General features: G+C 47.3%; 1 protein-coding gene across 1 annotated transcript; it reads left to right on the forward strand.

Moving 5' to 3' along the window:
- On the forward strand, window positions 1-26,147 carry grip1 (glutamate receptor interacting protein 1; the record flags this gene model as incomplete). The annotated part of the gene is made up of 27 exons (XM_080518213.1): window positions 1-136; window positions 12,013-12,093; window positions 13,494-13,629; window positions 13,918-14,063; window positions 14,880-14,963; window positions 15,053-15,128; window positions 15,214-15,359; window positions 15,792-15,939; window positions 16,190-16,359; window positions 16,575-16,712; window positions 16,922-17,071; window positions 17,409-17,595; window positions 17,714-17,859; window positions 19,041-19,121; window positions 19,402-19,471; window positions 20,815-20,960; window positions 21,589-21,733; window positions 22,769-22,908; window positions 22,990-23,193; window positions 23,283-23,436; window positions 23,598-23,636; window positions 23,995-24,106; window positions 24,412-24,444; window positions 25,182-25,292; window positions 25,407-25,523; window positions 25,607-25,753; window positions 25,842-26,147. 27 exons carry the CDS (start codon window positions 1-3, stop codon window positions 26,145-26,147), a joined length of 3,549 nt encoding a protein of 1,182 aa, XP_080374339.1.
- Between the last annotated feature and the right edge of the window lie 139 nt (window positions 26,148-26,286).

Consider the following 26,286-nt stretch of genomic DNA (forward strand, 5'->3'; position numbering starts at 1 on the left):
ATGGAGCGGTTCATGGCCCTGCTGCGCCTCCTCAGCAGGAGGAGGCGCGGGAGGAGGTACCGGGCGGACGACGACTACCAGGAAGGCTACGAGGATGTTTACTACTACACCAGCAAGTACAACACACACCTACTGAGTGAGTGAGTCCTGAGAGGAAACCCCAACACGCCGCTTTGTTTCAGACCGGCTTAGCTATAGATTATCAGTGTGTGTGTGTGTGCGTGTGCGTGTGTGTGTGTGTGTGTGTGTGTGTGCGTGTGTGTGTGTGTGTGTGTGTTGTCTGTGGGGACTGAGGCAGGTCACAGGTGACACTGTGGACGTTCTCAAAATGACAAAACCACGATTGTGTGTTTTCATGGGGCTCAGGCAGGTGTGTGTGTGTGTGTGTGTTTATTTGTGTCTGTGTATTATTATGGGAAGCCGACGTGGTCCGAATGAGAGCAGTGGTCCTCACACGGCGTGTTCAGGCTGTATTTGCGGCGACTTTTTACCACAGAGGGGATGTGGAGTGACAATAACGCGATTGTTGCCGGCGTGTTTTGCACCATCGGCTCCCGTCGCTCAAGGAAACAATAGAAGCTGGCGTGTTTTATATGCGGGGCAGATCACACGTGAGCGTCTGCTCAGTCAAAAATAAGACGGCGTGTGTGTGTGAGATCACACACCTTTTGAGGTGTAACCTTGTTTCCGCTGATGTACCGAAAACAGAGTGTGAGGTTCTTGTTATTTTACAACAAACAAAGAACCACTGCCATTGTGTGCTTTATTTGCTTGAGGTTGAAGGTGAGCGTGTGGGTCCTCTGAAGTGACAACAGAAAAACCAATGGCGTGTGTTTTATATGTATCGACTTCAGTTTTTTGTCCTCTGATTCAGTGCTGAACACCATCGTCAGAAGCCATCGTGCAAATGTACCCCAACAGTTTCAATTGAAAGCTCGTCATTGTAGAAAGGTTTCACGTTTTCCAAAAACGATCTCCATTTCCAGGGAAACGGCCGAAACGCTGAGAATGAGGTTTTAGTAATGAAACCACACGCAGAGAACAATATGCTAGAAACTAACAGTGGCAACGATCACGACATTAACAACAAGATTGTTGTTTATGTCCATCTGCATTTGCAGAAGAACTATTTATTATGGCCGGGCTGCGTTTTCAAAAACGTGCATTTTTCAGTGGCGCCAAACAACCGTCGTCGTGCGAACGGACATCGAGTATAAAACGTAGCAGAAGATTTCCGAAAAACAACCGTGGGCTTTAATTGTCGGTGTGCAGGCAGGTGCGAGTGACGATGTGAGTCAAGCGATTAAAATGTGAGACTATTTTGTCTCCTGAAGTGTCGTAAACATGATTATGTCTTTTGTTTGTGGCGCCTCTTTTATGTGAGTCTTGGTCCTTTGAACACATTGCGAGATCAAAGCAGTTGGACCCCTCAACTCTCAAATACAGGTGTGTCTGTGTGTATTTCATGACAGTGTGGGTCCTCTGAAATCACACAAAACATCATTAAATGGGGGTATTTTTTTGGGGGGGGGGGGACTTCCACAGATGGAGGTGACACACGGGGGGCCCACTAAAGCATTATAAACATGAGAGCGTGTTTTATTTGAGGAGACTCCAGCGAGCTGAGGTCCTCTGAAGTGATATAAATATGAACGCGTGTGTTTCTGCCGCTCTATTATAGATGAAGGTTGGGACTCAGTTACAGCTCACACACAGACACACACACACACGCACACACGCAGGTATCCAGGTGACGGGGTGGGGGAGGGGTCCGGGTTGTTTTGTGGGTAATGACAAGGGTGGAAGTGTGTATGTTTGGAATGTGAAAAATGTGGGAAAATAAGACGAAGACGAAGCGTCGCCGCTTCTTCTCTCCACCACAAAACCTGTTTCATTTCCGCTGAAGACACAGAGAACCGTTCAATAAACATTAATAAACATCGGCGTACCTTTTAATTCGACGCATTTACACTAACAAGCTTTATTCTACTATTAACGGTAAGTTTTAGCTGCCGCCATCACAGAACACCTCTTTTAATGTGAAGGTGAATTTGTGGGGATGTTAATATCAGCAGGTAATGACATCAGGGGGAAAGTACCCAGAGCAAAAAACGTCGTATTAACCTTATTAACCTTTAATAAGCACGTCCAGATGTGGCCTGTTGTCATGTTAACTGAAATAGTCGCTGTAGCGTCTCGTCAGTTTTTAGCGTTGACTATTCGGTCTTCCATCCCGATGCCTTTCCTCTTGTGTGGTTAGACGTTAGCCACTCACATCGCCACCACGTGGTACACATTGGTATTGCACCACGCTTTTCCACCACGAAGAAGAAAACGCTGTCATTGTTTCAGCTCGGACAGCCGTACGTCAGCAGCACTGAAGTGACACTGTCTTGTCTCTTGTGACTGTTCTGGCTTCTTCTGAGAGCCTCATCTACTGAAACGTTAGTCTGAGTCTTGTATCAAGCAAACGACATCAAATCTAAGCGCAGAAGTGCAATATTTCCAGCTGTTTTGCAATCTGAAACGTGATTTTTATGCACATAAAATGGTTTATGATTTCTTTTTAGGAGGCGGTATTTCTTGAAAGTCCCATTTCTACTGCTCTTTTCCTCACTTACACCGATAAAACTATAAAAGGCAGCTGGTTTTGGTTAAATTGGCCACAAAAATCTCGATATTCACCAGAAACGCAATGAGACCCTAAAGCTTTTTAGGAGGCTGTATAAAAATAAACATTTTTCGTCATTGCCCAAAATCAATCCCCCCCCCCAAAAAAATGCAAATATTTACTGATTGTCTTTACAAAAGTATCATGGCACTTTTATTTTAATTGATCTTTTTTCTTACTTGCGTCTTGGTTTGATTTATTCTGTGTTTAATCGCGTGAAGATCTTCAGCCGCCCGTTTGAGAGCTGCTGTAGGTCCGGGAATTTTTTCCACTTAAAAAAAAAAATCCACATTTTCAATATTTGAATCACGTTTTGATTCCCAATGATAAAACCAAAAAAATTGAGAATATATAGGGTGAGTTGTTGGGAATACATCAAGACACTGTTGCGTTGTTGGGAATCTGTGACTATATTGACAAGCTATCGGACGCCTGTTGGGTTTGTGATTTCAAGCTGAACGATTACTCACGATTGAAGCTGCTCCCGACTCAAAAATCACGGCTGCTGCTTGATTCACGTCCCCATAAAATCACCACAAGTTCACCACAAATAAAGCAGAAAGTCACACCGAAAATGTCAAAATGACCAACTGCTCGAATTTGTGTTTAAAGATGGAAAGAAGCTGGTTTGTGGGTTTTTTTTCTGTGTGTTTTGATGGTTAAACTGATGCAGAGCTCCACTGATCCTCTGAAAATGGAATCTCTGTGCTACGAGCTCACTATGAGTGTGTGTGTGTGTGTGTGTGTGTGTGTGTGTGTGTGTGTGTGCTTAGTGCAGCGTGTGATCGTATTTGAAGGCACTTTAGGGGCCGGTTGACTGCGTGACCTCCAGACACTCCCCCCCACTTTTTGTTCCTCCGACGTTGTCCGGTGTGATTTTGCGTCCCGGATTTTTTTCTTCTTCTTCTTTTATTTAACCGTTGTCAGCCTCATTAGCCTCGTTAGCCTCATTGGCCTCGTTCGCCTCGTCGCTTCGAGCGTCTTCACGTCATGACGAACGTCAGAACTCCTGGTAAGTTCAGATGATACCTGCTAATATCAAAAGCAAATATGCTAAAGCCAGTAGCACATGCTAATCAATGCTTAAGCTCGTGTCATCACATCATCCACAGGATCCTAAAAAGTTGTGGAGCCCCAAAAGTTTTTTTTTTTGCTTTTTTTAAAAAACTGGTTCCGAAATCGAAGAACTTTTAAAATGCCGCCTCGACTTTGCGATGCGGATTGTGACTTTTCTGACACTTCAGGGTGAAAAAAGTGTGAGATCATTTCAAAGAAGCCTCAAAGTTTCAAACAGAAATGAAGTAAGCAGGAAGAAAGAACACGAGATGCTGCTAAATAACATCCCTCGCGAAGTGGAGTCGCGAACAATCGGGTGGGAAACTTGACGTCCGAGGGCCTGAAGCCCCCCCCCGGTTGCTTTTTCCCCCCAAGCGTCATTAAAGAGTCGCCTGGTTCGAATAGCAGCTCCCGTGTTCGACACGAAGAGAATTAAAGAGGAGCAGCAGGACGTTAAGCCCGATTCAAGAAATCTGCTGAGATCACAAGCATCTTTTTTTCTTCATCTGTTTTTCTCGGGCCTTCTTTTTTTGGCCGCCGCCGAAGCGTCCACGTGCTCCCCGCTCAGCGGGCCAATCACAGCCCGGCTTCGCAGAGCGGAGCCGACTCACCTTTAATCAGCGCTCAGCCTCCCGGGAGACGCAGCGGCGCTATCTGTGATTAATTCTCCTGAATTAACGAGCGAACGCCGGCAGTTAGCCTTCCTCTCCTCCGCCGGCGGCGGTGTGGGAGCAACGGTCCAACCTGGTCGTCTGTCCTTACGGATGTCCGTGTACCCTCACCTTTAATGTTCATAGCGTATTGTTCTCCGCGCGCATCCGTGTGTAGTTTCATTACAAAAACAACCAGCAGTTTTTCGAAATGTCACGTGAAACTATTCAGAAGCGAAAGTGTTAAAATGATGCCTTTTCACTTGAAAAGTTGTGTGAACGGGTGCTAAAGTAGCATGCTACTGTAACTCCACTACTCCCAGCAGTGATACTGACTGATTACTTTTGTAACTGGCTAAACTGACTAAAGGCTACAGACTGTTACGTACTTTCCGCAGACCCACGGATGGATGACGATGTTCTCGTCACAGCGACCCAACGTGCTCGGTGTAAATGTGGAAAGTATGAATTGGCCTTTTAGGGTCATTAGTTACAGGTTAAAAGCAGTTGCAGAGCTGCTCTCTCTCTCTCTCTCTCTCTCTCTCTCTCTCTCTCTCTCTCTCTCTCTCTCTCTCTCTCTCTCTCTCTCTCTCTCTCTCTCTCTCCTCTCTCTCTCTCTCTCTCTCTCTCTCTCTCTCTCTCTCTCTCTCTCTCTCTCTCTCTCTCTCTCTCTCTCTCTCTTTCCTCAGTTGACTTTTAGCATTAGCCACAACAGCGTGGCTCATAAAGCTTCCTTTTATCTGTAGCATTTGCAACGTTGAATTTCCCACTATGCAATGCTTTTGGCCTCTTGGCTTACTGTTCGCTTTAGCATTAGCGTCAGGCTAATGCTGTGGTATGTAGCACCTCCTGTAGTACTTCAGTGTTTATGATGAAAACCTGTTGGATTGTACAGCTCCTGTAGCCAGGATTCAGTGATCCACTCGAAGTAACTTCCTCTGTGTGTGTGTGTGTGTGTGTGTGTGTGTGTTGTGTGTGTGTGTGTGTGTGTGTGTGTGTGTGTGTGTGTGTGTGCGATGATTACAGCGTGTCACTGCGTTCCATCTGTTGCTCGCTAACATTTCAGACCACGAGGAACTAATTAAAGGTTCACACATCCGTCTGTCCTCTCCCCGACTCACCAGCCCTGTCATTATCACTCTCTGTGTGTGTGTGTGTGTGTGTGTGTGTGTGTGTGTGTGTGTGTGTGTGTGTGTGAGTGTGTGTGTGTGCGCGTGTGTGTGTTCGTGTTCGTGTTCGTGTTCATGTCAACACCCACTACCCCAAAGTCACACGTGGGTTTGAGTCACCGTGACATCGTCTTACGTAAGTGCGCACACAACACGCACACACACACACACACACACACACACACACACACACACACACACACACACAGGTGCAAACACTTATTTGTATGTATACAACAAACACATGCTATCATACAATGCAAACACACACTTAGGTTCTCATGGCCACACTTCAGAACAACAAATGAAAGTGTGTGTGTGTGTGTGTGTGTGTGTGTGTGTGTGTGTGTGTGTGTGTGTGTGTGTGTGCGTGCGCGCATGTGCACACGCTCTTCATTTCCCAAATCGGTCTTTGTGTGACGTGGGGTCGCTCTCTCGCTCCCCTTCAATTATTCATCAGCCTGTTTCCATGGAAACAGCTCCAGCCGTGTGTGTGTGTGAATCTGTTGGTTCTAGTTCTTAGGTTCTTGTGTACCTCAGGCTTTTTTTGGTTCCTGTTCTAGTTTTTTTCCCCCTTTAGATCACTTTCTATTTAAATTTTTTTTTTTTTTTTATCTTGGTTCAAGATTGGTTCGGTTCTTTATCAGAGTGTTGATTTCAAATGTTCTGGTTCTTCTGGTTTTCTGTTGGGGCTTTTCCACCAGAAAGAACCAGGTGCTAGTTCGAATCCAGGGTACAGATTGAGCACCAGTTCTTTGTCTTTCCACCAGGTCTTGTATCACGTTATAGCCGCAGGCTGAGGGCTGCGCTGCTCCGCTTACAGAACGCTCAATTATTAGTTTCTACTTTATAATGAAGTGATATTTTAGGTTCATCAGCAACTAAAAGACAAACTCTAGACTACTGTAAATGAAAGCTTGGATTTTTTTTAGCCATAAAATGTGCCTTTTAGTGGCGCTTCATGTGAAATAGAATTTTCACCTCCATTCCTCCTGATGTTGAAGCATTTGATTCAGACGCATCCAGAAATAAAGTGAAAGGAGCAGAAATTCACTATGTAATGACCACATGTTGAAAATAAGCCCCAAGCTCGTTATTATAGTTTATTTTCCACTCCGGGGCTCTGGACTAAAGCAAGACAGGCGTGAAACAACACCAATTAGGCGGCGGAGAGACGCAATGTTTTCTGGCTCTTTGGTCTGAATCCCAGGTTCGGGCCAGACAAGACGCAGCGACCCCGGACCAAACCGTCCGGCGCTACGTCAGCGAGGCTCTCACTTGGCTCTGTGAACGGTGGAAAAACAACCGGTTCTTTGGCGGTGCTCGTTTTAAAAACCGGCCCTGAACGAGCTCCTGCTTCCTTCTGGTGGAAAAGCCTGATGTGAGTCCGCTGGTTCTGGTTCTTTTGGATTTTCATTAATATGACGGTTCTGGTTGTGTTGATTCTCTGATTCTGATGGGTTTTCTGTGAATCTGATGGTTCTGGTTCTTTTGGATCATTGTGGATCTTGGTTGTGGTTTATTTGCTTCACTGTGGATCTGCTGGTTCTTTTGGTTCTCTGTGGATTTTGGTTCTGGGAATCTACTGGTTCTGGATGTTTTGGTTCTCTATGTATCTTGGTTGTGGTTATTTTAGTTCCCTATAAGTCTGCTGGTTTATCTGGTTCTCTTGAGGTCCGCTGGACCTGGCTCTTTGGGCTCTGATGGACGGTTGTGATTCTTGTAGTTCTCTGTAAATCTACTGGTTCTGGTTCTTCTCGATTCCCTGTGAGTCCGCTGGATCTGGTTCTTTTGGTGTGATGTATCTTGGTTGCGGTTCTTCTGGTTCACTGTGGCTCTAATGGTTCTGATTGTTCTGGTTCTCTGTGAGTCCTACATTGTGAGTTTGACTCTGAGCTGGTTCTGGACTTTACACTTTGAGCTCAGACAGGCAGTGATGTCCAGACCGGGTGTTTTGGGTTCTGGTTAATTGTGGTTCGAGTGAATCTGGTGCTTTGTGGTTCTGGATCTTGTATTTCTGGTCTTTGAGCTGTGTTGAACCGGCTGTGCTGCAGTGGAGGCTCCAGCAGGGGGCAGCAGAGCTCAGAGGCAGCCTGATCTCATGAAGTGTGCAGTGATCTGATGATGGGGGCTTATGGTGGGGGGGGTGGGGGGTGGGGTGGGGCGAGGGTGGTGGTGGGGGGGGGGGGGGGGGGGGGGGGTAGAGAGGGGCAGTAGTGGTAGTAGAATCACAATTAATCCCTTTAAAGCTGCACGATGACACTAATCTGCTCTAATCTGAAACACTGACCTACATGTTTACCTGCTGCAGGAGCATCAGCCAATCATGGCGCAGGCAGCAGGCCAGCCAATCAGAGCGGTCCAGCCCCTCCCACCGTGCCGACAGTGGCCCACCTGGGAGGGGGAGGGGCTGCACAGAAGACACAAATCTCATCGGCCAATCAAATCACGTGTTTACCATCACCGCGGTAACGATGGCAACGAGCTCGCAGGTGGAACACACCTGCTGAGGCAGGGAGGGAGGTGCATCATGGGAGCTGTAGTTCTACCTGCTGAGCTGAAGCGGGGATTAAAAGAGGGGCTTTCTCCTTCTTTTCTCCCTTTTTTCATTCTTCTATCTGTGGAATGTTTCATCCCTCCTTCACTGCCTTCTCCATTTCATCACTTTTTGTTTGCATCTATTCACATCTTCAGTTTATTCGTCTTTCCCTTTCTACATTTCTTCTGCTCTTCCTCTGTTCCTCTCTTCTTTTTTGTTCTTACCATTTCTCCCTATTTTTAATCCCTTAAATATTTCCTTGTGTCCTTCCCTTCTTGTTCACTTCCTACCTTCCTTTGATTCTTTCCTTCCCTCCAAGTTCCCTTACTCATTTCTTTCCTTCCTTGTTTCTCCTCTTGTTTCGTTCCTTCCTTCAATCCTTGTTTCCTTCCTTCCATCCGTATATCCTTCCTTTCCTTGTTCACTCTCTTTCCTTTCCCCATCACCTTTCCTTTCCTCACCTCTGATTCTCACTTCCTCATCCCTCCATCCAGCTGCACAAACACCCAGCAGAGATACTCCCCCCTCCTCCCCCTCCTCCCCCTCCTCCTGATTCCCCCACTCGTCTCCATCCTCCCATCTGCGCAGACTCTACCTCCCTCCGCCTCCTCCTCCTCCTCCTCCTCCGCCTGATTTTATGGTGGAGCTTCACATCTGCAGCGCTGCCTCTCTCTCTCTCTCTCTCGCTCGCTCTGTCTATCCTTCACTCGCTCTCCCTCGTCTCTCGCCTTGATGACGGTTTGTGTTTGAGGAGCTCGTCCGCCGCCACTCGCCTCGCTCGCAGAGGAGACGAGGACGAGGAAGAGGAGGAGGAGGAGGCGTAGTTTTTTTTCCTTTTTTTTTTCTTTTTTTGGCGGCTGCATCCTCTGCATGGCGGCGGGGGGGGAGGTGACGACGGCGCCCGGCTCGGCTTCACCATGATCGCCGTGTCATTTAAATGTCGCTGCCAGATCCTGCGCAGGGTGAACAAAGGTAGAGCGAGGGGGGGGGAAGCGTGTTTTCTCCGACATACGTTACATATGTTACGTGTGTGTGTGTGTGTGTGTGTGTGTGTGTGTGTGTGTGTGTGTGTGTGTGTGTGTGTGTGTGTGTGTGTGTGTGTGTGTGTGTGTGTGTGTGGTCAAGCGTCGTTCACTGTAAACTGCTGACATTGAAAAGAGAGAGAGATGCGTGCGTGCGTGTGTCTGTGTGTGTGTGTGTGTCTGTGTGTGTCGTGTGTGTGTTGTAAATGATCTCCTGATGGATTCATTCAGTCGATGGCTGCACCGGACGAGAGACCTTGAGAGTGACTGAGAGAGAGAGAATGAATGTAATATTGATGGTTTGTATAAAGGAGGAAGAGAAAAGGAGGGCAGTGTGAAACAGAGATTAACCGTGTGTGTGTGTGTGTGTGCGTGTGTGTGTGTGTGTGTGTGTGTGTGTGTGTGTGTGTGTGTGTGTGTGTGCGTGCCCTGATGGGATGTTTCAAAAAAAAAAAAACCCACACGAACAGAAGCACCTGAAGCATCCGCTGCCGTCTGAAGCTCGGGGTGTTTTTTTTTGTTTTGTTTTCCTCGGCGACTTCCTGGTGTTTACGTCTGAATCCGTTTTTTGGTTTTTTTTCTTGCATAAGAAGCGCAAATCACGCGGCCCGCTGGGTCCGAGTAGGTTCAAACCATTCAAATGTGAAGAATCGTCTTATTAATGACCTTAACCTACAGCAGCCTGGTCACAATTGTTTCCGAAATGTCTCACAGTCTCAGACAGCTGTGAGACACCACAGGGTTTTTTTTTTCTTCATATTTTGTCTCCGAAGCAGAGTTGGCAATTCACAATTACCTATATAGTTTATTAGGATGCCTCACCTATAGACTGTTTGGAAAGGCTTTCTATTCGTCAGAGTCCACTGTACAACTTACCGCTGTTTCCGAATGTGAGAGCTACAATTTGCCCAGTTTTCTTGACAGTACCATTTACTGATGTTTCCTGAACATCTCACATGCAGCCTGTTCGAAAACGTATTTGTGTTTACTGAACATCTGACATACATTGACGTCCATTCATACGGATATTATGTTAATTCAAGGTTAGAATTATAACTGCAAAGTAACGGAACAGCCATAGAAAAACAGCTGAAATAAATTAATGTTAAAAATGTATTATTGGACTATTGGATGGCCGATGCTACGTTGACTGTGGATACCTGATCATTTCACATGCGGAATGTTTGTAGATACTTGAGCTCACCTGTTTTTCCTGAACGCCTCAGTGAAGAAATAACATTAAGTAAATAAAACGTTTTTACTTTTGTCACGCGGGCGCCTCACCTACGGGCTAATGCGACAGTTGAACATTTTTCTGTCAGTCAAGAGGTTGTAGAGGTTTATTTTTGCTATAGCAATATGTTGGCGGACGTTACAGTTCCCAGAAGTTACTAATGTTCCCTGAACGCCTCATAATTCGGCGGTTGGGAAACGTTTTTCCCGCTTTTCTAATGTAAACGTTGCTGCCGCTGGTCCTCGTCTGGCCTGTAGGGGGTGCTAATGGCCGGCCGGGTTTAGCCTGCTGGTCACAGGTGGTTGACATTCGATATGTGTATCGTGACCCGATTCAAGCTTCAAATAGCAGCAGTTTGTTATATAACAGCTCAGTGTGCAGTCACTGTATAGTATGTGTGAGTGTGGATGGGGGCAGAACAGAGATGCTGCTGTCCTACATCTGGAGGAGGAGGGAGAGAGGAAGAGGAAGAGCGAGAGGAAGAGGAGGAGAAGGCTCCGCTTTCATCTCCACTTAGCTCCACTTAGCTTCGCTCTGTGTGTGACTGCGCTGGCGATACTCGCATTGTGAGGACCCCCGAATCAGCCTGAACGGCCACTTTGCTGGCAATTTCAGGGACGGGAATCAGGCATGCATGAGGTCAGATCGTACAAAAGCCTCACTTTGAGGTCGGTTTACGGTTGGCAGTGAGGAAAGTGGCGGTTCCAGTTTGGAAGAACCTTTAAAGAATCGAGACGAAGTGACGAGAACGGGATCAAACGGAATGTAAAATAAGATGATTCGGGAGACGGAGAGAACAAAGACACAGCAGCAGCCCGAGATAAACATCAGCACGGTTCCAATACTTCCTGTTCTCGCATCGGTGATAAATCTAATCTAACGTTAACTATTAGTTCTGCTCCCGCCGTCTGCTACGTGGAGCTGAAGTCGGAGCGTCACAAACACTGGCAGAACCCAAAAGCAGACACGGAACCAAGGATCCAAGAAAATGGGTCTAAGATCCAAGAGGGGTCCACAACATGGGACACCCAAAACCCACTGGAAACGCAAGGGAGGGGCTCGATGTCCTGGCGAGGACGTACGATGACAATCTGGCACTGAGGCGTGAGGAAGAGAGGTTTAAATCCACAAGATAGAAGGAGACGCCGTCGAGACACATTAGACACTAATCGGATGCACTTGGAGGAGACGCACAGGAAGGACAAGCGAGACGAGACAGATAAGAACAAAACAAATCAGGCAAAAGAGGCAGATTTTACAGACGGAGGAGACCTGACACAGAGACTGATAAATGCTTTAAGTTTCTGAAGTACCAGATACGTTCTTAAAGCACCTGAGGTATTTTGGTAGGAAACATTTAGTGGAACTTCTGAACGAGTCCCGGAAACTGCGAGAACATTTGAACCAATTAAAACTAGTTCTAGTTCTTCAGATAGAAAATGCTTGTAGAAGCCAAATAAGGAACAGCAGATTTCTTAATATGACCATGGGGTGGCGCTGTCGCGATTTTAAGGGGCTTTCCTGTCGTGACGGAACGTTAACCTTGTAGCACAAATAGGTTTTTGGCCGCTGTTTTTGGATGTATCACAAGCTCATTGTTATTGTTACCAGATGTCCATACCGGTAGACCGTAGAGCGCGTATTAAAGTGTGTGTTTTCTTTGTGCCGCAGATGAGGGGCCGTACACCAAACACTCAGCCGGGTCGCGACCTCCCGATGGAGCGCTGGCCATCAGGAGGCAGAGTATACCAGGTAAGACACACCCTACGCCCTTTGACTTTGGTTCGGGTCCGTTTCCGTCCACCGACCTGGAGCGCCGATCCAGCTGTGAACATCGCAAACTCTGATAACGGTCGCTTCTTTCATCGAGACAATGTGAGAGACCAGCTTGACCAGTTTTATGTTCTACTGTCTATGTTTTTTGTTCCAATTCCGTCAGTTCCTCGCGGCGGTGAAGTCGGTGACTTAGCCATTGGTAGAGCTTTGAGGAAACCAGTAGAGCTTTGAAAGTTTTTCGATTAATCTTAAATAGACTGGTAAACGTTTAAAACAAAGGTGAAGAACTTAAGAGGAATGATGGAACATTTTCACATGGATCTCAATGGTCCAAACAATGTTGTATTCAATGTGTATTGCCATGGAAAAAATGGCATCATAGGAGCTGCATTCAGAATCTGCCGTGTCTGTGTGAGCTGGACTGGCTCCGCCCACACATGCCCATCTTGGGAAGAGGAGGAAGTACTTCCTCTCGTGGTGCCATGTGCCAGAGCAGAGCTGCATTGTGAGAGGGGTCAAAGGGGAATAGCCTACCTTGATTGAGATTGGCTCAAGAGCTTCAGAGATGGAAACAAGTACACCTTTGGTTCATGGAGCCTCCGAGCTGCTTGGTGGGTATTTAAAGCCAGTTGTAGTATGCACTTGTATGTCTTCAGAGACAAATTGAGAAGCAATTTATGTTTTCCAGACAGAGAGACCAGTGCATCTTTGGACAAACTTGTCAAGCTTTTTTCCTTAAAGAATCTTTCAGAGCTTTCAAGTCGTTACAAGAAAGTATTTAAGCCTCCAAACCGTCGTCTTCATGTGAAATGACTGCTCAGGCTGAGACGAAGCCGTTTGAGCGTGATTATAATACGACAAACCGTCTCCTCCGCGCGGAACTCTTTGTGTGGCGCTTCCCGAACGACGCCAACAGTCGGTTTGTGAAGGAAATTGTTTTATCTTACGGTTTCATCCCAGATGGAGGAGTTCTTCCGTTTTAAAGGAGGAAGACGAAGGAAGAAGAAAAGTAAAAAAAAAAACAAACAAAAAAAAATACAATATTGGTCGGCTTTGTGAAGCTTCAAACCATTAATATTAAAATCTGACATTTTAATTAGACGCTGCTTCCTGTTTTATCACCTGAGGACTTGGTTACATCACAGTGGAGCCGGTCCGGCTTGAAATATCCTCCCCTCCCTCCTCTATCCATCTCTTTCTCCTTAATATTTCAAGACTTTCATGAAATATAGATGGACGACAGAATAGAAGATTTCTTCCCCCCTGGTTTTTGTCGGGATTTATTTCACTGCAACTGTCGGAAACTGTAATAACTCGGCAGCAAAGCAACAAACTTGTTTCAGCCGTCGGACTGATTTGGGGCTATTTATGGACAGACGAGTTCCGGGGCTGTACGGTGGTGGAGCTGATGAAGAAGGAGGGCACAACGCTGGGACTCACAGTCTCAGGAGGGATCGACAAGGATGGGAAACCTCGAGTCTCCAACCTGCGACAGGGAGGCATCGCCGCCAGGTGAAAACATCATCCTGTTGGAATTGAAGCCACAACATGTCAATAAAGAGTTTGTCTTAACGGTGAAATATGGTTAAACCTTCAAGGATATCTTATAAAGGTTGAAAACTAATTTGAGATTTCCAGATTGGAATCAAAACCGGAAAAAGTTACAGCTTTATTATTGATATTATTGCTTTTTTTTTTTTTCATAAAGTTGGGATTTTTTTTTTTTTTTAAATGAAGTCAGAATGTTCGACATAATTTGGAAAAAGAGGTTTGAATAAAGTTTTTTTCTCTCGTCGGTAGGAGTGACCAGCTGAACGTGGGCGACTACATCCGCTCGGTGAACGGCATCAACCTCGCCAAGTTCAGACACGACGAGATCATCAGCCTGCTGAAGAACGTCGGAGAGCGCGTCGTGTTGGAGGTCGAGTTCGAGCTGCCGCCCGTCTGTAAGTAAAGTCCGGCCACGCTGTGACATCGCCGGCCTTCATGTGTGGTGCTGGTGTGTGTGTTGTCACATTGGGTTTTTGTGTGTGTGTTGACATGTCACTGTTAATGTGTGTGTGACGATGATGTTGTTTTGGCGTGCTGATGTGTTAATGTGGTATGTTTATGTCTTTATGTGATGTGCTGATGTATTAATGTGATGTGCTGATGTATTAATGTGACGTGCTGATGTGTTAATGTGGTGTCCTGATGTATTAATGTGATGTGTTAATGTGGTGAGTTGATGTATTAATATGATGTGCCGATGTGTTAATGTGGCATGTTGATGTGTTAATGTGGTATGTTGATGTATTTATGTGACGTGCTGATGTGTTAAAGTGACGTGCTGGTGTGTTAATGTGACGTGCTGATGTGTTAATGTAGCGTGCTGATGTGTTAATGTGACGTGCTTATGTGTTAATGTGACGTGCTGATGTGTTAATGTTGCATGCTGATGTGTTAAAGTGATGTGCTCATGTATTAATGTGACGTGCTGATGTGTTAATGTCGCGTGCTGATGCGTTAATGTGACGTGCAGATGTGTTAATGTGACGTGCTGATGTGTTAATGTAGCGTGCTGATGTGTTACTGTGACGTGCTGATGTGTTAATGTGATGTGCTGATGTGTTAAAGTGACGTGCTGATGTGTTAATGTGACGTGCTGATGTGTTAATGTAGCGTCCTGATGTGTTAATGTGACGCGCTGATGCGTTAAAGTGGCGTGCTGATGCGTTAAATTGGCGTGCTGAAGGTGATGACTAATGTTTGTTGCGTTGTAGCCGTGCAGGGTTCTGGCGTCGTCTTCAAGAACGTGGAGGTCACACTTCATAAGGAAGGAAACAGCTTCGGCTTCGTGATCCGAGGTGACGCCGCCGCCGTCTGACTCCTACATTTTTTTGCTCAAAATGTAAAAAAAAAAAAAACCTAACCCGACGTGGCGGCTTGTTGGCAGGCGGCGCCCACGAGGACAGGAACAAGTCTCGTCCCATCGTCATAACGACCATCCGGCCGGGCGGCCCGGCTGACCGGTGAGTGTCTCCGCCCTCTGACGTCAACGTAAGAGTTTCAGTCCCTCGGTAGCTGCCATACACGCGGTTTCCTGTCTCGGAGCAGAGAGGGGACGGTGAAGCCCGGCGACCGCCTTCTCAGCATTGACGGGATTCGTCTCCACGGCAGCACGCTGTCGGAGGCCATGAGCATCCTGAAGCAGTGCGGGCAGGAGGCCACGCTGCTCCTCGAGTACGACGTCTCCATCATGGGTCAGTTCACTACAGGCGCAAAACATTCAGCACTCGAGTCGAGCTCCGACCCCAGCCGGTCTCGTATTGACTTGATTTATCGTGGAATTTAAATTTCAATACAGTTAAAAGGCTTCATTCTGACCACCAACAACATTTTTGCATTCTGCTGACAGACTTAATCAAACAGAAACGTAAAAGAGTGACACCAATATGAAAATATGAATTATGTAAAGGTGTATAACTCGTGACAAAGTTGTGTTTCACCTGTATAATAATGGTCTGAAGTGAATAAATGTCCAAGTTATAATATCTCATATTGAAGTAAGACTGTCGAAGACCCAGTACTGGACCCTGTGGAACTCCGTCTGACTTTCTTTAAAAATAACTAGAGAATCCATGTGGAACGCCACCTGTCATTCTTGAAATGCTTTTTTTGTTCTTGCCCCTCAGATTCGGTTGCCACGGCGTCGGGACCGCTGCTGGTGGAGGTTGCCAAGGCGACGGGCTCCAGTCTGGGTGTGGCTCTGTCCACCTCCATGTTCTGCAGCAAGCAGGTGATCATCATCGATAAGGTGAAGCCGGCCAGTATAGCAGACAGGTACGAGAGCTCTGAGTTCATTTATCTGTTTATTCCCTGGTGTGTTTGTTGGTTTTACTTGTTTGTGTTTTGTTTCTTCTGTATATATTTCTTCTATTTGTCTTATCAGAATAAGAGTCCTGTTTATTACGCATGTTTTTTGTATGTTCCACATTATTTTTTGATTATTTTATGTATAATTTGTGTATGTTTTCTGTGTGTTTAATGTACTTCTGATGTGTTTCTCTCTTTTTTTTTCAATTCTGTGCAGGTGCGGCGCTCTTCACGCAGGCGACCACATTTTATCCGTCGACGGGAAGTCGATGGAGTTTTGCTCGCTGGCTGAAGCCACTCAGCTGCTGTCGGCTTCCTGTCAGACCGTGCGCATGGAGATTCTGCCGCAGCACCAGGCCCGACCGGCCCTGAACGCACCGCAGCATGGTACTCACACACTCCACTGGCCCTGAATGCATCTCGCTCTCACACACACTCTCTGACACACACACACACACCACCCAGACACACGTGTGTGAGGAAGTAGGAACATGCATGGTTTGATCTTACCTTTGACCTCTGACCTCTCCTCTTGTCTTAACCTAAACACCCTCCTCTGTGTGCGTGTGTGTGTGTGTGTGTGTGTGTGCGCGTGTGTGTAGTCAAGGTGCAGCGTAGTCCCCGCCCCCTTCCCTGGGAGACTGGAGGCTCCGCCCCTATCCTTCCTCCCTACCACTACAACACGTACCACCCCGACCAATCAGGGGCCAGATCGCACAACCGCCATACAAACAACCCTCGTATGTCCACCCCGTGTCTCTCTCTCTCTCTTTCTCTCTCTCTCTCTCTCTCACTCACTCGCTCGCTCGCTCTCTCTTGCTCTCTCTCATCACCTGTTTCCCTGTCTCTCTCTCTCTCTCACCACCTGTCTCTCTCTCTCTCTCTCTCTCTCTCTCTCATCACCTGTTTCCCTGTCTCTCTCTCTCGCTCTCTCTCTCTCTCTCTGCAGCTCTCAGTCACTCCTTCTCTCCCGGCTCCATGTCGGCGTACAGTCTCTCGTCCCTCAACATGAGCACACTGCCCAGGAACATGTATCCCACAAGTCCACGGGGCACGCTGATGAGGAGGAAGGCCAAGAAGAAGGACTTCAAGAGCTCCCGTGAGTCCGTCTGTCTATTCTAAACCCCCCCCAAAGCTTGAAAACGGCGAGGAATCATCAGGAGATGCATGCTGCTCGATCCATAAACGCAGGAAGACTTCGACTTTCCAATTTGCAGCAAATTAAACGATATAAAATTTAAATTAGAAGGAATAAGTGGCAAACCCTACAGAGGAGTACTGTGATTTGTTGAATGAACGAACACAAAATCCTCAAGAAAGACACGAAACAGTGGAACGTCATTATAATATACAAGAAAAATGATTTACGAGTCGAAATGGTCACTTTTATTCAAGTAGCTACCGACACAAGAAACATTGTCTTGATGCCCCATCAGTGTCCCTGGCATCCAGCACCGTGGGTTTGGCCGGTCAGGTGGTCCACACCGAGACCACCGAGGTCATGCTGCTTGGCGACGGCATCATGGGGTTCGGCCTGCAGCTGCAGGGTGGCGTCTTCGCCACGGAAACGCTGTCCTCGCCGCCGCTCATCGCCTACATCGACCCGGACAGCCCCGCTGAGAGGTAAACACTGACAGAAGTTAAATCTGTGTCAGACTTTGTTTCGCTTTCACGAACTCCACTCGGCTGCATATAGCAGATGTCCTGGAGGTGTGACCTCTTGTCACGTTTGCTTCTGCAGATGTGGGATCCTGCAGATCGGCGACAGGATTTTGTCCATAAACGGCGTTCCCACCGAGGACTCCACTCTCGAAGAAACCAATCAGCTGCTCAGAGACTCGTCCATCACTGCTCAGCTGACACTGGAGATCGAGTTTGATGTGGCCGGTAAAAACACACAACCCACCAGACGCCTATTATAGAACAGTATATCATCAGCATAGCATGTAACCGTGGAAAATACACTGCTAAAACTCCATAGTTGAAAACGATGTGAAGACAAATAAAACTGATGCCACGAAAAGCACTTAAATCACAAAACTAATATCAAGGATTTTATTACAATTAAGAAAACAAAAGGGAATCTACATAAGAAGTGACCAAAATCTACATTAACGATCTGGAAAGATGTAATCTGACTTTTGGTTTACATACTTTATATTGAAAGTACAAAAACGGCCTAAAAAAACCCCCACTGAAAATGGAGAAAATATCAGCAGATTTTTCCATTTCATAAAATCTATGGCGCGTTAACGTGATTTCATTCAAAGAGGTGAGTGGGACAGGCAGATTTGTTACGACTGCGGCAAATCGTCTCGTCTCGCCTCGTTCACCAACGCAAAGTGGCGGCAGTGTCTCTTTGTTGGAGTGGATGGGACGGTACTGTGTTGGTGTTGTGGCTGACTGGTCGCCGTCGCCAGCCTTCCTTCACTCTGTTCCTCCGTCAGACTCTTTGTAACAAACTACCGTCTGTTTTAAATCATCCGCCCACACCCGAGTTTTACAGCATTGCACGCTGTCGGGCTGACTCACTCACACACACACACACACACACACACTGTGAGAGTTTTTATCTGCAGAAGACGACGCCAATCACAGGACAAATATCCCAAAACATTCAGACACCAGCCTGAGGCATAACTTATATTTAGAATTGAACATATTGACAACCACATTTACTACCATTCACCACACCATCGTCTGCATACATGGGTTTACACTGTATACGATGAATGAGGACAGTTTTAAGGAGCTGACATGTCTATATCGTATTTTCCTCATACTACATTACAAAAAAAACAACCAAAAACGATACCAAGTATCCAGTAGATTCCGAAATGAAAATATTCTCAGTTGGTCCTTCCAAATACATCCTAACTCAAGATGCACCTGCCAAGTTATTTCTCTGTTGATCAAACAGCTGATAGGTGCAGGTTGTCCTCCAACGTTCCAGGTTTAAAGAAACATCTCTTCGTTTCGCACCAGGCTGTTTTAAATCTCCCGTCCCCACGAGCACTGCTTCCCGTACCTGCACTGACGTGGCTCCGCCTCTTGTCTTTGTGTCGCAGAGTCGGTCATCCCCAGTTCAGGAACGTTCCACGTGAAGCTGCCCAAGAAACCGGGGGTGGAGCTGGGGATCACCATCAGCTGTGAGTAACCGCGGGAACACGGAAACAGCGGGTCGACTCGCTCCAGGGCGAAAGACACCACGCATTAGCTTGTTCCTGAGCTCCACGCTTGTTTGTTCTGACACGGTGTTTCCTCGCCCGGGAGCCGAGACATCGCCGTCTTACATTCGGCTCAGAGCGACTCGTCAATATTACATCTCCTGCTCTCTCTCTCTCCCTTTTAACGTGCACATCTTTGTGGCGGGCGCCGTAAACAGGTTCAATTATTTACATGTTTTTCGTGCGTTTGTGTGTCTTGCAGCTCCGTCCAACAGGAAACCGGGAGACCCGCTCATCATCTCCGACATCAAGAAAGGCAGCGTTGCACACAGGTGACCAAACCTTGGAACCAACCTTTAACCAAACCGTCATCCAATAACCAAACCTTTTCCTATCGACCAAACCATTAACCAACCTTTAAACAACCAACATTGAACTTTGAACCAACTTTTGACCAAACCTTTGAAAATGCTTTAACCAACCCTCAACCTAACCGTTAGCCGACTTCTAGAAGAAATCCTTACCCCTGAGTAAGACTCATTTGAAATATGCGATGAGTCTTTACAGCCTGTAACTATTAGTTTCACTCTGAATGTTATTTTAGAATCAGAATTAGTCTCAGTTACATTGAACACGCCATTATCACTGTTGTTATTAACATTGCGTTTATATCATTATTTCCACTTAAAAATGAAGGAAAGGAAATCATGCTGGGAAAGGCGTCGGCCAGACGTGTCCTGGTGTCTGTATGTCCCAACACTGATGCTTTCTGAAGCCCCGCCCACTGATTCAGACTCATCTTTAAGCAGATCGCCGTTCATTCTGATTTCAGTCTTAAACTGTACGAGAAGATAAAATTAAACCGTTAAAGCTCGGTCAGCCGTCGGTCTGTACATGGCTGGTTAATTAGGCTAACAGTCCTGTTGTGTGTGTGTGTGTGTGTGTGTGTGTGTGTGTGTGTGTGTGTGTGTGTGTGTGTGTGTGTGTGTGTGTGTGTGTGTGTGTGTGTGTGTGTGTGTGTGTGTGTGTGTGTGTGTGTGTGTGTGTGTGTGTGTGTGTGTGTGTGTGTGTGTGTGTGTGTGTGTGGTGGTTTGTAGGTCATGTGTGTCGGAGTGTACAAAACATGCCGGCCAACCGGCAGGTAGCATCTGTGTTCGCTGTCCCATTTCTTTTTTCAATCGGGACAGTCAAATAAAGCCATTCACGCTTGTAAATCATTTTATTTATTCAACAACAACGTTGCTCATCAGTTAACTGGAAGAAAGAAAAAAAAACCCCAACAACCTTGTAAATTAGCCAAAAGTAGCTCAGACAGGCTAGTTTCCATCTGCTTTTGCCTGCTCAGATCTTACAATTGGCAACCTGAGAGGAAGCGAAAGCTTACAAGCTTTCTCTCATTATCCCGACAAAAGGTAATTAAAATGAAAAGACTCATTAAATGGAAATTGGCCGCAGCCTCCACAGAGTCTGGACCCAATCCAAGAGTTGAAACGGGAGGAAGAGCTCATTCAAGATTCGCCCGTTGGCATCAGTAGCGCCAACGTGTCTTCATGTTCCCTCCGAATTCACGCTCATGAATTAAAGACGCAATGCAGGCGGAACCCACCGACGGTCTGGTGGTTCGCCCGGACCCGCCAGTTTTAACGACCCCCCCCCCCCCGTGTCTCACGTCCAGGACCGGAACGTTGGAGTTGGGCGACAAGCTGCTGGCCATCGACAACATCCGTGTGGAGAACTGCTCCATGGAGGAGGCCGTCCAGATCCTCCAGCAGTGCGAGGAGCTCGTCAAGCTCAAGATCCGCAAAGACGAAGACAACTCGGGTAAAACTCCGCAGATCTGGTCATCGCAACAATACAAAACAAACTAATCTGAGAAAGTAATACTCTGCTGAAGACTGGTGGGTTTGTTAAATCTGTACCGAGCCTTTGAATACCTTCAAGGTCGACCTGTATTTGATTATTATTATGGGTTTTCTCAAAGTTATTGCAAAAAAAAAAAAAAAAAGGAACATCTGAATAATCGAAAACCTTTTCAGTATGAGAGCCTTCATGAAATAATTCACGTTATTTAGGTTTCTGAGTCTGTTACCACTCTGGAAGTCATTCCGAACCTTCACGACCTTCTCAATAGTCGTATCTGACAAACTCCTTAAACATTACAAGTGTTTATTGGTGAAGCTCCTGAATTACTTACATCTTCTACTTCCGGCTCATCGACTTTGTTAATGACCCATTTGGGAGCTTTTTTACTTTGTGGGCTGTCAAGAATACCGAGAACTTTCTAGAAGGCCTCCAATTCCATTTCTAGAACTTATTCAGGATTCCAGAGAAGCTCATGAATAACATGTATTAAAAACTTCTGCCCTGCCACTGGAAACGCAACAAAAGTACCTGAACATCATTCGCCGTCTTCCCTCCGATCTTCTTGACTTGGTCTTTTGGGTTTTAGACGAACAGGAAGTGTCCGGAAGCATCATCTACACGGTGGAGCTGCAGAGGTACGGAGGCCCGCTGGGAATCACCATCTCCGGCACCGAGGAGCCCTTCGACCCCATCATCATCTCCTCGCTGAGCAAAGGAGGGCTGGCCGAGAGGTACGAGGGCCAAAGGCCACACTCATTAGCGAGGCGTGAATTCACATTCAACCTTTAAAGACGACTGAATGCTTTCTGTGTCTGAATGAAGAGAACACTGTTGAGATGGAATCAATGAACTATGAAGGGAAATGAATCAGCCATATCAGGGTTCAGATCCGGTGGAGGGTGGCGCCCTCTGCTGTTCACAACTAATGTTACCTCTTAATTCAATTTCAACGCTGCCACTTCAAGGCACTTTAACAGAGAAAAACAAACAATTAGACATAAGAACCAGACTCAGAGGTTGGAGACTTTCTGCTTCTCGTGTTTGGATCAGAGCAGAGGAGGAAACACAGACGACAGGAGAGAAAGAAATGTCAGTGACATGTAATAGTGGAACATGGAGAGTGAGAAAGGAAAGAAGCTCAGCGCAGGTCGAATCCTACAGCAGCTTCACGAGGAAGATTCTCCAGGGTGTCCTGAACTCAGCTCACAAGTAGTTCTGCTGGGTAATACGGGACTTACAGCTCTTTGAAGTATGATGGAGCCTGGTTAAGAGCTTTATAGGTTAAAAGAAGGATTTTTTTTCAATCCTTTTTTTTTTTTATTGGTATTTCCGATGGTTCACGTACATTGTCAACATAACCTTTTTCCTTGTTACAGTTGAATCTCCACAAAACGTCTGAACCTATATAAATAGTACAGAGATTAATAATTGTTCCTTCCACCATATTATAATTCACACTCTTTACTAAGTCTGTAAGGGTGTGATCACACCTGCTGGTTCTTGTCAGTACTCTCGCTGCAGCATTGTAAAGCAATTGAAAACTGCTTAAACAGCCATTAGGCTGCCCCGATAATAGAGGATTAACAATAGTTCAGTCTGGAAGTGGCCAATGCATGGATTGATTCAATTTGCAGTATCACTTTGAGTCAACATGTTGCGAGAGGCAGTCCTGGAGACCGGTTCAATGCGGGAGTGGAAGTCCTGCTTTTAGTGATTTATGGCTAATTTGACAGCCGTTTCTCTGGTTTTGTGGCGTGTGACCGCAGGACGGGCGCCATCCACGTGGGCGACCGCATCCTGGCCATCAACAGCAGCAGCCTGAAGGGGAAACCACTGAGTGAAGCCATCAGTCTGCTGCAGCAGGCCGGGGAGACGGTGACGCTCAAGATCAAGAAGCAGGGAGACCGTACGTACGCTCGTCCAGAGTGACGCTCTCGGGGCCATATTTTGGTCCGCGAGTGAAGTTCTGACGAACGTCTGTCTGCAGTGTCCAGCCCAAAGTCCTGTGTGATCGGTCCGGGCATTGGTTTGGGGGCGGAGTTTAACCCGGACAGCCAGGACGGAGAGGAGGAGCCCATCATCCTGGTGGCTCCGCCCACGGGTCAGCGAGCGTTCAGCACGCTGCCGTCCGTGGACAGCGCGGTGGAGTCGTGGGACGGCTCCAACATGGACAGCAGCTTCACCGGCCCCGGTACTGACCTCTGACCTCCAATGGCCTGGATGCGACCGCCGCGTCTGCTTGCTAACGCTCATCTGCCTTTGTTCTGTTGGTCTGCACAGCGCCGCCTTTCCAGTCGTCACCGTACAGTTTCCACGAGTGGCGCAACGCCAAGACGGTCAACAGCCAATCGTCTTCCTCCGCTCGCCAGAGAGCCAATCCACTGTCGGATCTGGGGCTGAGCGACGACGACTGGGACCGCGCACCGCTCGGAGGGTAAGACGAAGCACGGGTTACACCGAGAGGGCGTTTGACCATTTTGACGCTTCCTCACTCGGCTTGCGGCTCGCGGCTAGCGGCTAGCATTCCCTATTCAAAGTGATGGGAGTGAGTAGCGTGGAGCTGCAGCAGTAACAGCAGTGTATCTCCTTCTGCAGAGGCTGTAATCTGCCCAGCGGTCTAATTTCTGACAGCAGGTACCGCAATGTGTGAACTTTGACCTTTAACCTCTCCCAAACCCCCACACAGCCCCTCACCTGGTGACCTTTGAACCCCTCACTCCTGTCCTCACTGACACATACGGCTGGCGGGCGCGTATGTGGTCGCTGCATATGTGACGTCCTGTGGAGCAAACTCACCAGCATGAACAGCCACCCCCACGTCTGTGTGTGTGTGTGTGTGTGTGTGTGTGTGTGTGTGTGTGTGTGTGTGTGTGTGTGTGTGTGTGTGTGTGTGTGTGTGTGTGTGTGTGTGTGTGTGTGTGTGTGTGTGTGTGTGTGTGTGTGCGTGTGTCTTCCTCTCTGATCGGCCGACCTCTGACCTTCCCTCCTCCAGGTTCACGGTGGGACACGACGGGACCGAACCAGACCAGGAGGAGAACTTCTGGTCTCAGGCCCTGGAGGACCTGGAGACCTGCGGTCAGAGCGGCATCCTGCGAGAGCTGGAGGTGAGAGACAGCCTGTGCTGCAGCGCCCCCTGCTGGCAGTCCCATTACATAGAAGAGACAACATCGCCTCGCCAGCAGGGGGCAGCGTGACGGTGTAGTGTACAGTTCAGGGGTCTGCAACCTTTTAACCCTTTATCTGGAGCTACAAAACATATTTATCTAATATTATATTCAACTAATAAATATATTTAACACATGTAGCATAGTGTAAATGTTGTTTTGATGTAATTTAACATCCACAATGAAAGGAGGACATGTTTTTTTCGGTTAACAACAAAAAAGGGAAATTACTACTTTTCTTTCAGGATTCTGGAAAGGAGACGCATCTCCTCGCTCTGGTACTACCCCTCCCCCACCCCCCAACCCCCACTAACCCTCAACCCTCCAGGAGTGTCAGACGTGTTCTCTGGTTTTCAGTGTGACTCTAACTGCGCATGGCAGCGTAGAACGTTTGCGGTCGGGCATGTGCTGGGAAGAGTTCATAGTCGGCGGTCATGAAGCAGATGTGTCCGTCGTGCATGCGTCTGATTGAGTCCCTGATTCTGATTGGTTGATAGTATAGTATAGTATAGTATAGTATAGTATAGTATAGTATAGTATAGTATAGTATAGTATAGGTAAAGGCCAAGTAACAATACAAGGTCACATCAAGCTGAATGTAAAAAACAGTAGCAATAGATCTTAACCTGCCACTGGATCATTCCACTAGAAACAATAGATTCCATCCGTAGACACAAGTACACCCCTAAATAGACCCTGTATTTTAACTTGTTTCCAGCATCGGAGACAAAAGTTGAACCTGTGAGTACTCTGCCATATAGAAGTCATCAGTCCATCCGGCTAATAGAAGAAAAATCTAGGTCTGGTTGGTAAACAGCAATGGATTCTGCCGGTAGAGACGATACAGATGTTTGTGAAGCCCGTCCAGTAGAGGCAGATGACAGGAGACTCTGTCTGCTGTCACTAAAAAGCACGTTCCGTCCTGAATGGGTTGAAGAACCCATTTGATGCGCACGTTTCCCCGAGTCGTCTCAGATTAGATCCTTACTGCTGTTCCCTGATTGGCTGTCTCCAGGCGACCATCATGTCGGGCTCCACCCTCAGTCTGAACCACGACCCAACCCCTCTGCGCAGCACGCTGGGACGCCAGGCTAGTTTCCAGGAACGCAGCAACTCCAGACCACAGGTAGTCTGACCCTGAACAGAGCCCAGGCGAAGCACTTCGTTGTTTGAGTGTAATATGTTTCATTTGAACATTTCGAGTATGAAAGTATTACTCTTTAAATTTAAACTCCCACAGGTGACGCCCCGATCAAACACATTGCCCTCAGACCCTCAGCGCCGAGCCTTCGCCATGAGGAAGATGAGGCAGGAAGTTAACGAAATCCTGAACCAGAATCCCGTGGAGCTCCACAAGGTGACCCTTGACCTCCGTGGCAGCGTGCACCTCAGGTGCCTGACGCAGCTCTCGTGGTTTTAACAGTGTCTTTGTGTTTGTAGCTCACTCTGGATAAGGCGTCAGACCTGGAGGACTTTGGATTCAGTGTTTCTGACGGGATGTTGGACCGCGGCGTCTATGTCAACAACATCCGGCCGGGAGGTCCGGCGGAGTGCGGCGGTCTCAAAGCTTTCGACCGAATACTACAGGTGCAAAGAAGTAGCACACATTGATCGCCAAAACAACAAAGATACCTTCGGCTGAATGTTTAAGCCTTGACTGTTTCCACATTTCTAGATCAACCACGTTCGGACCAGAGATTTCGACTGCTGCCTCGTCGTTCCTCTGATCGCGGAGTCTCCAAACCGCCTCGACCTCGTTATCAGTCGAAACCCCTCCTCCTCGTCCTCCTTCCTGCTGGCCAATCACACTGAAGGCACCACCAACAACAGCCACTCCCCTCAGCCAATCAGCAGCGAGCTGGAGCCCTCGGAACTCTCCATCGGCCACGGAGACGACGGCGGCCCCATCAAGTGGAGTCAGCCCGGAGATGGCTTGGGGGCGGGGTTCGGAGTGGGGAAGGTCACCAATACTTCCTTATAGCAGCCGAGAACTGGATCAAACTGGGCTCAATCCGGTTCCGACCAGACTGAACTGGAGAGGTCAGTGAGGAGGGCAGAACTACAAAGTGGAATCATAACCCATTAAGACTGGTTCAGGGTTGACCGTCCATGGTGCGACA

Source organism: Blennius ocellaris (genome assembly GCF_963422515.1).
Source record: "Blennius ocellaris genome assembly, chromosome: 22".
Classification (NCBI taxonomy): Eukaryota; Metazoa; Chordata; class Actinopteri; order Blenniiformes; family Blenniidae; genus Blennius; species Blennius ocellaris.